Source organism: Trachypithecus francoisi, unplaced genomic scaffold (assembly GCF_009764315.1).
Source record: "Trachypithecus francoisi isolate TF-2019V2 unplaced genomic scaffold, Tfra_2.0 Lachesis_group3, whole genome shotgun sequence".
Lineage (NCBI taxonomy): Eukaryota > Metazoa > Chordata > Mammalia > Primates > Cercopithecidae > Trachypithecus > Trachypithecus francoisi.
Genome location: NW_022681468.1, coordinates 139,133,750 through 139,146,340, shown reverse-complemented (window position 1 = coordinate 139,146,340; position 12,591 = coordinate 139,133,750). Strand labels below are relative to the sequence as shown.

Here is a 12,591-nt window from a genome sequence, read left to right as displayed (position 1 = left end):
TTTTTTTTTTGGAGACAGAGTCTCGCTCTGTCACCCAGGCTGGAGTACACTGGTGTGATCGTGGCTCACTGCAACCTTCGCCTCCTAGGTTCAAGCAATTCTCCTGCCTCAGCCTCCCAAGTAGTTGGGACTACAGATGCGCCACCATGCCCAGCTGAATTTTCTGTATTTTTTTTTTTTTTGAGATGGAGTCTTGTTCTGTCACTCAGGCTGGAGTGCAGTGGTGGAATCTCAGCTCACTGCAACCTCTGCCTCCCAGGTTCAAGCAAGTCTCCTGCCTCAGCCTCCTGAGCAGCTGGGATTACAGGTGTGTGCCACCATGCCCAGCTAATTTCTGTACTTTTTTAGTAGAGACATGGGTTGGCCAGGCTGGTCTTGAACTCCTGACTTTGTGATCCACCCACTGTGGCCTCCCAAAGTGCTGGGATTATAGGCGTGAGCCACCGTGTCCATCTAAATATTTTGTATTTTTAGTAGAGACGAGGTTTCACCATGTTGGCCAGGTTGGTCTGGAACTCCTGAGCTCTGACAATCTGCCCGCCTTGGCCTCCCAAAGTGCTAGAATTATAGTTATAAACCACTGTGTCTGGAAGACAAAATATTAAATTCTAGGCTGGGCGTGGTGGCTCACGCCTGTAATCCCAGCACTTTGGGTGGCCGAGGCGGGCAGATCATGAGGTCAGGAGATCGAGGCCATCCTGGCCAACATGGTGAAACCCCACCACTACTAAAAATACAAAAAAATTAGCCAGGCATAGTGGCACACACCTGTAATCTCAGCTACTTGGGAGGCTGAGGCAGGAGAATTTGCTTGAACCTGGGAGGTAGAGGTTGCAGTGAGCCGAGATCACACCACTGCACTCCACCCTGGGCAATAGAGCGAGACACTGTCTCAAAAAAAAAATAGAATAAAATAATTAAATTCTAAAAGAGTATCCCTTTCCGGCTGCGCGCAGTAGCTCGTGCCTGTAATCCCAGCACTTTGGGAGGCTAAGGTGGGTGGATCACCTGAGGTCAGGAGTTCAAGACCAGCCTTGCCAGAATGGTGAAACTCCGTCTCTACTAAAAATACAAAAATTAGCCAGGCATGGTGGCGGGCGCCTGTAATCCCAGCTACTCGGGAGGCTGAGGCAGGAGAATTGCTTGAACCCAGGAGGAAGAGGCTGCAGTGAACCCAGATCGTGCCACTGCACTCCAGTCTGGGTGATAGAGCGAGACTCTCAAAAAAAAAAAAAAAAAAAATTAAATAATGAGTGTCCCTTTTACATAAAGTTCAAATATTTTAAAACGTTCTCAATATGTTAAAAAATATTCTTGCGAGACAAGCCAACAAACTGAACTTTTTTCTTATGTTTCCATATAGATACCTAGAACAACTTCAGGATTTCGAAAAAACTCATTTATTAGGTGACAAGGAGGTTACAGAGATTAGAGCAGGTATAACCGAAGATAGCTTGTAAGTGTAGCCGTAGCTGGTGGGCCGGTTGAGGTTCTGGACTTCGTAATGCAAAATAATTTAAAGTCCAAACTAAAAGCAAGCAAAAGAGTTTATTGCAAAGCGAAAGTACACCCTGACAGCTGATCAGAGCGGGCTGCTCAAAGGTGAGACAGAATGCACTGACACTGGTGAAACTCCCTTTGTAGAAGTCTCACAGGATCATTCATGAAGAGGGGAGAACAGGTGTTGCTATTAAGCATGTTCTCTAGTTTTCTGGGGCCATGTGCGCTGTGGTTGTATATGCTAGTATATACATTGCATGTCTTATTAGTACCTTAAATCTTCACCCAGAGGATTTTTTTTTTTTTTTTTTTTTTTTACTATTACAATGAGTATAATTCAGCCCAAGGACACTGATGGGTTTCTGCACTTGTGAGAATTTGGGGATTCTCCCTTTTGCTCTTCTACCTCTTTGCTGCAAAATTTTCTAACCAGGAGCCTGGGATGTGGTTTGTACACTATGGGCTGGTTTGTTCTATTTATTTAGCAAGTTTGTTCCCCTTGGAGGCTATGACCACCTATCTAACCTACCTCCTAGAAACACACTAGGAGTATTGAGGGCAAACTGCATTAATTTCTGAAAACGCACATATTTATGCCCTAAACCTACTACCTTAGAAAATTCTAGAAAACACAAGGATACTCCAGCATACATTTTACCAGCTAGTCAATCGTCATCTAGCCTCTTGAAAACTCTGTACACTTCCAACAGAATGAGGGTGAAAACGGCAAATAACATGTAAGAAACGTTATCAATACTGACTTCGTGAATTCCCTAGAAGAGTATCAGGGACCCTGGGGTCACCAGACCACATTTCGAGAGCCACTGTACCAGATTCTGTTCTAGGTAAAAGCTGGAGCAATCGGTATGAATAAAATACTCTCTCTATGGGGAGCTGTTTACGTAGTGGCAACTGCGACCTGTTCTGAAGCGTAACAGAACCGAGCGCTGTAAGAGGGTGGGACGTGGAGACCTGTCCTTGCCCGCCGGGACAGGGGAGTGGGCTCCAGGAAGGTGACCTTTCAACTGCGACCTGCTGAGGAGGAGTCGGCAAGGGTGGCCGCCAACCACTTCTTTTTCCCGTCCACCCCCCAAATACCAGGAGAAGAGGGGCGGACGGGAAGCGACAGTGCCCGCCAGTCCCTGGCACGCGACGGGCTCTGAACCTGGCACGCCGAATCCTCAGGACAGCCCCACTATCACGCAACTCCTTGGGTATCCCAAGAGTCGCCAGGGCTGGAGCAGCGCGCGGCGCCGGGGACCCGCGTGAAACTGCCTGTGGGAAGTGGGCGGGTGATGCGCGGTCCGGGGACAGTGAGAGGCGGCGGACCGGGAGGGGACTTCCCAAAAAAGGCGCGCCCAGGGAGACGCACCTTCTGACGCGGTCTCGGGCTACGCGCAGGCGGCTAGTGGGAAAGGGAGACCCTGGGAGACAATGCCTAACAGGGCGAGGCCCCTGGCGGCTTCCTCAGGAGAACTCACAGTTCTGGGGGATCCCGGAGCCACTACCCGGTTGCGAGAAAGGAGGTCCACTTCCGGTCGCAATCTCGGGCGAGCTGCTTTTTCCACCCCCGCGGTCTCTTGCGCACTCTGGTGGCCTCTGGCGAGAACGACACTGAACTGGTTCACGCGTGACGCCAATAAAGATTTCTTATTCAAAAAACAGGAAGTGCCTACGGAGGCCGGGCAGGCAGCGGCGGCCGGGCATGAAGCCGGGCGGCTACCGGATCGCGGGCGGCGGCGGCATCGCGGGCGGCGGCGGCGATGAGCGACATAGTGGAGAAGACGTTGACGGCGCTGCCGGGACTCTTTCTGCAGAACCAGCCAGGTGGTGGGCCTGCGGCCGCCAAGGCGTCCTTCTCCTCGAGGCTAGGCAGCCTCGTCCGCGGCATCACCGCCCTCACCTCCAAGCACGTAGGTGCCCGCCTGCCCGGGAGCTCAGGGACATCAGAGTGAGGCCCCCGCGCCAGGAGGCCCTGGCCGGGCGGCGAGACTCCAAGGCCTCCGGGGTTAGCCCTCCGGCGGGGCTCAGGGGCTGCTGTGTCGGTTGGTCCTTTCGTCTGCCTGGAAGCTTCACTTTCCTGCTGGGACTGACAGCAAGGGAGGCCGAGTTTCCACAGTTGGTTCTGACACTGACTCTTTGATCTGGGGCATATCTCTGTAACCTCTGACCTTCCATGTGTTTTCTCAACGTTGGCGTGGAAAAGTACTGATACATAATTCATAGTTTTTTTGAGGATTGGGTGAGATGTCAAGCGTGTGAAAATACCCAGTGCGATGGAGGTGTCAGACATTGTTTACCTTCCACAAAGTTTTTTTCCCTACTCAGTTTCCTTCTCTACCCCCACCCCCGTCCCTTCAACTGAACAACAGTTCAGATGTCGCATACCTGAACAGATCCTGTGAGCCTCATGTTGACTATCTTTGAGGAGCTTGAGGTTCTTGGGTTAGAACAACGTGTTGGGCAAATAAAAAGCATAGTTCTCTTAAAATGTAAAATTTGCTAAGTTTCTGCCTCAAATGGGCTTTGAAAATGAGCAGTTATAAAAATTCTTAAGCTTTTAAAAATTTTTAATTTTTAATGACGGAGTCTCGCTTTGTCGCCCAGGCTGGAGTGCAATGGTGCCATCTCGGCTCGCTGGAGCCTTAAGGTTTTACAATTTTTTAATTTTTTTTTTTTTTGAGATGAGGTCTCGCTCTGTTGCCCAGGCTGAAGTGCAGTGGCACCATCTTGGCTCACTGCAAGCTCCGCCTTCCAGGTTCACGCCATTCTCCTGCCTCAGCCTCCCCAGTAGCTGGGACTACAGACGTCCGCCACCACGCCCGGCTAATTTTTTTTTGTATTTTTTAAGTAAAGATGGGGTTTCACCGTGTTAGCCAGGATGGTCTCGTGATCCACCCGCCTTGGCGTCCCAAAGTGCTGGGATTACATGTGTGAGCCACTGCGCCCGGCCTTAAAATTTTTTTTTTGAGACGGAGTCTTGCTCTGTCGCCCAGGCTGGAGTGCAATGGTGCGATCTCGGCTCACTGGAGTCTCTGCCTCCCGGGTTCAAGTGATTCTCCTGCCTCAGCCTCCCAAGTAGCTGAGATTACAGGCGTACGCCACCACACCCGGCTAATTTTTGTAGTTTTAGTAGAGATAGGGTTGGGCTGTCTGGTCTGGAACAATGTTTGACCATGTTGGGCTGGCTGGTCTGGAACTCCTGACCTCAAGTGATTCGTCCCCTTTGGCCTTCCAAAGTGCTGGGATTACAGGCATGAGCCACCGTGCTGGGCCCCCACAGGTGCTTGATGGTTGCACGGATTGTGTAGTATACTGATTCACAGCTACAAGAAGTTTATATCTTAAAAAGAGCACGTGTTAATGTCATTATTTGTTCAACATGTTTATGGGAACAAGGTTATGTGTTAGACACAGGAAAATAGAATTAAACACATTCCCTTTTCCCAAGGAATTGGTCATTCGTTTTGGGCTTAAGACAAGTGTAAGCATGACTATAATGCAATATAAATGCTAAAAGAGAAGGAAAGACAGAAAAGAAGATTTAAAAAAATTGTTTTTTGGCAGCTCAAATAAGTTGATGCTATGCGGAGAGAACCTGCTTCACATTCCAGAATCATTATTTGTGGGCTTTGTTTAGTTTTGTTTGTGAGATGGAGTCTTGCTCTATCGCCCAGGCTGGAATGCAGTGCTGCAATCTTGACTCACTGCAACCTCTGCCTCCTGGGTTCAAGTGATTCTCCTGCCTCAGCCTCCCTAGTCGCTGGGATTACAGGCACGCATCACCACACCCGGCTAATTTTTATATTTTTTGTAGAGATAGGGTTTCGCCATGTTGGCCAGGCTGGTCTTGAAGTCCTGACCTCAGGTGATCCACCTGCCTTGGCCTCCCAAAGTGCTGGGATTACAGGCGTGAGCCACAGCGCCTGGCCATTTGTGGCCTTAATGTTGTTTTTCTTAAGGTTTTTGTCCTTTGCTAATTTTTAAGGGATGCTCAATAAAATTTTTTAAAAAGTTATTTTTGATCTTAAATAGCAGTTTGAAACTGTAGCTAGGCATCCATGCGTGTCAGTGCTTCACTAGTGGCTTTTGAATAGCCATCTGATGAACATGTAATTCAGTGTGTAATTTAAAGGTAGCATGATTTTAGCCAAAAAAAATTGGGCCAATTTTTTAAGTGCTTAGGGAGATAACATACAATGCAGACAGTAGAAGTGACCACATTGGTATATGTCTGAGATAGGAAGTGATGGAAAGGATTCGGGGAATGAGGAAAAGACAGGGAAGAAGAATGTAGTTTAAGGGAAAAAGACCTATTTCTGTTTCTGCTTTCTTACCCTATTTCTTAATTCCATGAAGACTTTTTACTTCTAAGGGGAAGATGTGAGATGAGACTCTTTTCTTGGACCAATACATGGAGAATTTCTACTCTCTCTCCACGTTTAATTTTTTTTTTTTTTGAGATAGAATCTTGCGCTGTTGCCCAGGCTGGAGTTCAGTGGTACGATCTTGGCTCACTGCAACATTCACCTCCTGGGTTCAAGCGATTCTCCTGCCCCTGTCTCAGCCTCCCGTGTATCTGGGATTACAGGACACCCAGCTAATGTTTGTATTTTTAGTAGGGACGGGGTTTCGCCGTGTTGGCCAGGCTGGTCTCAAGCTCCTGACCTCAAGTGATTCACCGCCTTGGCCTCCCAAAGTGCTAGGATTACAGGCATGAGCTGCTGCTCCTGGCCTCCACCTTTAGTTTTTAAAAAACCATTTTCTGCTCTTCTACCATTAAGGGGAAGTAACTGAGTAAAGAAAAGAGGAAGGATGGGGTAGCCTGAAAATATTTATTCTCTCCAGGGATGGTTCTGAGGTTTGGAGATAGGCCTTTAGATAGATCATAAGTACATAATATTTATAACTCTCCTTTAAAATAATGTTTTTTTAAAATTAAAAGTATTGTAAATTATATTTTTTCCTTTAGATAAATGCTGTTACGGTTTTAAAAGACAGTTAATTAAGCATTTAAATATTTTCATTTTCTCAGGAAGAAGAAAAATTAATCCAGCAGGAACTGAGTAGTCTGAAAGCAAGTGTTTCTGCTCCTACTACAACACTGGTAGGTTTGCATAGTCAGTGCGAACACATTTGAATTTGAAATCTAGTCTACTATGGACTCAATAGTGGCATCTAACTGATGACTGGTTGCTAAAATTTGATTTATCATAGTCAAAATGAATTATAGATGGTAGCAACTTAGATGTTAACTTAAGCCTTTTATTGTTGACTGGTTTGCACCAGAACAAGATTTGCCTATGTGAAGTCAGGGCTAATGCGATGATGATTACATAAATGTGGAGATACTCTTGGGACCCTAGTGCTGATCTGATGTTTTTAATGTTATGCATTTGGAAAAGGTTGGGATATCAACATGATATTTTCAGACCTGAATTGATATATTGTAGGTGTATCTAATTTTATTGTGTAAGACCTAGTTGTTTTTAAACTTTGTTCTACATAATTTGATCTTTCAAACAATATTCAGCAACTGTTTAATGAATGGTCATTCATTATTATGCAGGCCACTGTGGGGCTGTCCCAGCATAGCTAGATTAAAACCCAGTTTGATTTTTTTTCTTTCTTTTTTTTTTTTTTTGAGACGAAGTCTCGCTCTGTTACCCAGGCTGGAGTGCAGTGGCGTGGCACGATCTCGGCTCACTGCAACCTCTGCCTCCTGGATTCAACCGATTCTCCTGCCTCAGGCTCCCGAGTAACTGGGACTACAGGTGCCTGCCAGCATACCTGGCTAATTTTTGTATTTTTAGTAGAGTTGGGGTTTTCACCATGTTGACCAGGCTGGTCTCAAACTCCTGACCACAAGTGATCCACCTTCCTCGGCCTCCCAAATGAAAGTACTGGGATTACAGGCGTGAACCACTGTGCCTGGCCTGATTTTTTTTAAATGAGATTTTGTTCCAAGCAACATTTCTTCAGCAAATATTTGGTGAGTGTCTTCAGTATACAAGCTACTGTGGGAATGTTTTCCCTCCCTGCCAGTAAAAATATCAGGGTTTTGCATAAGCCCATGATTGTGAATTTGAAAAGCAGTTGTAAAGTCTGAGAGAATGAGTATGTTTTCTTTTGTGGTCATAATAATAGTTTGTGGCAAATAAAACTCAAAACATAATCTGATATATCCGTGTGTGTGTGTATATATATATATATGTATGTTTGTGTGTATACATGTATGTGTGTCTGTGTGGCTATGGATAAAATAATTATGCTTTATAGTACTAGATAGAATTGTTAAACAGAAATCGTTTTTGTTAGATTTCCATTTTTTAAGATTGGCATCAGTACATAGTTTTCGTTGTTCCCAGGCAGAAACCTGAAGTTGGGCAGAAATAAGTTAAATAGGTAGAAATTAGGAAGGCAGAGTTTGAAAGGAAGATTTTACAACACGATGACCATCCAACACTGTGTATATCTTACAGAGTAGTCTGTCCCAGAGCTGTTCATGTAAAGGTTGGCTGTCAGAGAAGTTGTAAAGAGAATTCCTGCATTGGGGAATGCACTTCCATCTCTAAAAATAAATGCATGAGATGTAATCTCACTTAGACAGAGTTGGTAATGACTTTTGAAAAACTCTGAGTTAAAATGTTACAAATCTAGGGTTGAAACTTAATGGCTTAAATGAACACTTTCACTCCTAATTAATGTAAAGTCTGAAGAGGGACTTCCATTATTTTTTGTTTATCTTTTGTTTGTTTTCTCAGTATTCTGTAGCCTTTTTTGGGGGGGGGGATGGGATGGGAGGATGGAGTCTTGCTCTGTTGCCCAGGCTAGAGTGCAATGGTGTGATTTTGGCTCACTGCAACCTCTGCCTCTCGGGTTCAAGGAATTCTCCTGCCTCAGCCTCCGGAGTAGCTGGGATTACAGGCGCGGGCCATCATGTCTGGCTAATTTTTGTGTTTTTTTAGTAGAGATGGGGTTTCACCATGTTGGCCAGGCTGGTCTTGAACTCCTGACCTCAGGTGATCTGCCCTCCTCGGCTTCCCAAAGTGCTGGGATTACAGGAGTGAGTCACTGCACCCTGCTAGTATTTTGTAGTCTTAATTAATATGTTAATGAGTTAACTTTTACTGCTTTAAGCACAAGTGACCTGAGTTAAATCTCATTCCCTTAAGATTTTTCTATGGTTTCTCTTTAAACTCTTTATATTTATATTAAACATTATTATCATTGCTTTCAAATATTCAGTTTTACTGTTTCCTAAGCATTTTGTGATTTAATAATCCTGTAATATGCTAACCCTAATTAATTTTGACATATTAAAATAGTCTATGTCGCCAGGTGTGGTGGCTCACACCTGTAATCTCAACAATTTGCCTAGGTGGCTGGATCATTTAAGGTCAGGAGTTTGAGACCAGCCTGGCCAACATGGTGAAACCCCATCTCTACTAAATATACAAAAATTAGCTGGGCGTGGTGGTATGCACCTGTGGTCTTGGCTACTCGAGAGGCTGAGGCATGAGAATTGCTTGAACCCGGTAGGTGGATCTTGGCGGTGAGCCAAGATCTCGCCACTGTACTCCAGCCTGGGCAACAGAGCGAAACTCTGTTTAAAAAAAAAAAAAAAGTCTATGAGCTTTTTGTTATTTTGAAATACATTTTATTTTATATATTTTATTTCTCATTAAAATTTTCCATAAATATTGATAATGCAAATATCTTAGTGATAAAACAGATTTTTTAGCATCTTTTAACAATTTTTGGCTTGCATTGAAGATATTAAAAGACTCCATTAGAAAACTAAATATTATTACAATAGCTATGCCATTAATGAAATCGTGCCCCTCAGTTTATAATTGTGAGTTTTTAAAAAAGAGTGCCTATAAAGCAAACTATTCCGTATTGTACTTAGCACAATAATTCTGAGGAAAATCTAGGTGCAATTTGGTTTTCCAATGTGAAAAATATTTTTGTTACAGAAATTATTACCAACTTGTGGGAATTTTATGGATATTTTCGTTTGACAAAGTCTACTAAAATTATGTGCTGTATTTTAGAAGCCAAGTGAGATGACCATGATGAAATCTTGTGTGATGACCCCATATATCACATTATAACCAAATTTTTCACTAGGGGCACATAGAAATAGCTACAGTTGATTTATTTTATAGTAGTACCACTAACAAAATAGTAAAATAATTTTACTAAAAGTAATACTATTGGTAAGATTGGGAGCAGTTTTTATTTATAAAGTCTGATATTGGGTGATTAATTTGTAATATATATGTTATTTCTTCAGTGCCAGGATTAAAGGATTCTCCTGTTAAATTATGAGAACATAGTAGAACAATCTAAATATTCTATTTATTTATATGGCTACTGGATATTTTGCTTTTCAGAAAATGATGAAGGAATGTATGGTGAGACTTATATATTGTGAAATGCTTGGATATGATGCTTCCTTTGGCTATATTCATGCAATCAAGTTAGCCCAACAAGGAAACCTCTTAGAAAAAAGAGTAGGTATGTATGTGTTTAAGACTTTCATGCTTTCATGTTGTCCTTGAAGTTCCAACTATTATGCAAAATGAATGATGGCAGGTATATAGTATATTTTTAGAATACTGTATTATAATTTCTAAAACTTTAAAAGAAACTCAAAGCCATTTATAGGAAATCAGTTTTCCTGATTCGTAGCATTTTGGAGTTAAAGAGAAGACTAAAAATTACTTGGTCTTGTGATGACAGTTAGATGACTATATATGTCAGAACTCATTGAACCATACACTTAAATATTTTTTGTATATGAATTATATGTCTATAAAACTGACTTTTTTTGTATATAAATTATATGTCTATAAAGAGCTGAATTTTGTTTTTTTTTTTTGAGACAGATTCTCTCTGTGTTGCCCAGGCTAGAGTGTAGTGGCGGGATCTCTGCTCACTGCAACCTCTGTCTCCAGGTTCAAGTGATCCTCCTACCTCAGCTCCCTGAGTAGCTAGAACTAAGCTGTGTGCCACCATGCCTGGCTAATTTTTGTGTTTTGTTTTTGTAGAGATGGGGTTTCATCATGTTGCCTAGGCTGGTCTTGAACTCCTGGGCTCAAGTGATCCGCCCGCCTTGGCCTCCCAAAGTGCTGGGATTACAGGCGTGAGCCACTGCGCCTGGGCAATAGAGCTGATATTAAGAAGTCTGTTTAATCTTATTAGTTTAATGGTCAGAAATGTTTCTTTATAGAATAAAACTGAAATTTACTAAAGTAATTTTAAATATCTTGTTCTTAGCTTCTCAAATGTTAGCTATGAGGATTAGCAGTGTCTTTTAAAAAAATTTCTATAGTCAACCTTTAGGGCTATTAGGAAAAATTCTTTTAAGCAATTAAATACTCTGTTCATAAATGTTCAGCTTTATATCAGAATCTCAGGAAGGATGCATTTTAGAATAGTAAAGGGTAGAACATGTTCTTTATTCAGAGAAGTTGATAATGTCATGTCGTTAAGGACTAGCATTATTCATAAATTATATTGCTCTGTGCTATCAGATGATGGGGTGGAGGTGACAGATGTCTTGGTAAACATTCTGAGACTGAATGCACACAATATTCCACCTGTGGAACCCCACTCCGCCCAAAACACTCTTTGATCTTTTAAACTTTTTATATTCTTTCCTGCAAGTAGAATGTCCTCTAGCATTCTGTTTCTCTCTTTCCATATTCCAAATCAAATTTTATTTCTCCTGTGATCACTCAGATGGCTCCTACCATCTGTTACCTTTGTTGTTATCTTTTCATATATTAATGTCTTAGCTCCTGAACTAATTTTAAGATCCCTAAAGGCAGGTATTTTTTTTTTTGAGCTTTTAAATTGGTTTTTATTAGTAATTTGCTTTTCTTAAAACTTCGATTTTTTAAAAAACATTATACAAATATGGAATGTAAGCTCTTCCAGTCATATTCACTATTTTCAGTTGTCATCCCAACTGAAAGGTCAGGAGATTGAGACCATCCTGGCTAACATGGTGAAACCCCATCTCTACTAAAAATACAAAAAATTAGCCAGGTGTGGTGGCGGGCACCTGTAGTTCCAGCTACTCGGCAGGCTGAGGCAGGAGAATGGCGTGAACCCAGGAAGCAGAGCTTGCAGTGAGCTCAGATCGCGCCACTGCACTCCAGCCTGGGCTACAGAGCCAGACTCTGTCTAAAAAAAAAAAAAAAAGAATTAAGGTTTCATTGAGATGGTCTTTGGATCAGTTTGTTGGCCTTGATATTGGTGACTTGGGAATGGGTGATACCTTAGCTGAACAGGTGATTTATCAGCAATCTGATAAGACAATCTCCACTTTAAATGCTTCCTGGGGGCCTGGGTGTGGTGGCTCACTCCTGTAATCCCAGAACTTTGGAAGGCAAAGGTGGGAGGAATCACTTGAGTCTGGGAGTTTGAGACCAGCCTGGGTAACATAGTGAGACCCTGTCTCTACTTAAAAAAAAAGAAAAAAGCTCGATGTGATAGTGCACGCCTGTGGTCCCAGCTACTTAGGAGGCTGAGGTGAAGGATTGCTTGAGTTTGGAAGGTAGAGGCTGCAGTGAGTTTTGATCATGCCACTGCCTTCCAACCTGAGTGAGACTCCATCTCAGAAAACAAAACAAAACAAATGCTTTCTGGGATTTTCCTAATCACTTTATTGGCCTGGGTCAGATTTGTTTCAGCTCTTGTGATTGTGGGAGTAATAGCTCTGCTTCTCTGACCTCTAGTGAAGGTGTTGGAATTGGTCATGCTGCTACCTCTTGATTGTGAGAATAGGAAGTTTCTGTTTTCTCCTGTTCTGTAGTGGACGCAGACAGCATGGATGCTGGGTAATGATGGGTATAATTAACATTAGAATCCCTGATGAAAGGTCTGAAAGAATTGAGAAGAATGAAAAACAATGAGCATGGAGTCAGGGAATCAGGTCTCAAGATAGACCATGTGGAGAGGCAGTAAAATACAGGAGTTTAAAATATGGATTGACTTCAACTGTCTGGGTTTGAGTCCTGGCTCCACCATGTAATAGGTGTGGACTTTAGGAAATTGCCCTTTTTTGGGTCTCTCTTT

General features: G+C 42.9%; 1 protein-coding gene across 2 annotated transcripts in view; it reads left to right on the top strand.

The window, feature by feature from the left end:
* Positions 1-3,111: 3,111 nt before the first annotated feature.
* Positions 3,112-12,591, top strand: part of AP4E1 (adaptor related protein complex 4 subunit epsilon 1) — a 102,656-nt gene continuing 93,176 nt past the window's right edge. For both annotated transcript variants that reach the window (XR_004432001.1, XM_033190123.1), the window contains exons 1-3: positions 3,112-3,413; positions 6,536-6,607; positions 9,900-10,023. Coding sequence is in view for 1 of the 2 variants with exons in the window: in XM_033190123.1 (XP_033046014.1) it covers positions 3,264-3,413; positions 6,536-6,607; positions 9,900-10,023 (346 nt within the window). In the remaining variant the exon portion in view is untranslated. The remainder of the gene's footprint in view (positions 3,414-6,535; positions 6,608-9,899; positions 10,024-12,591) is intronic.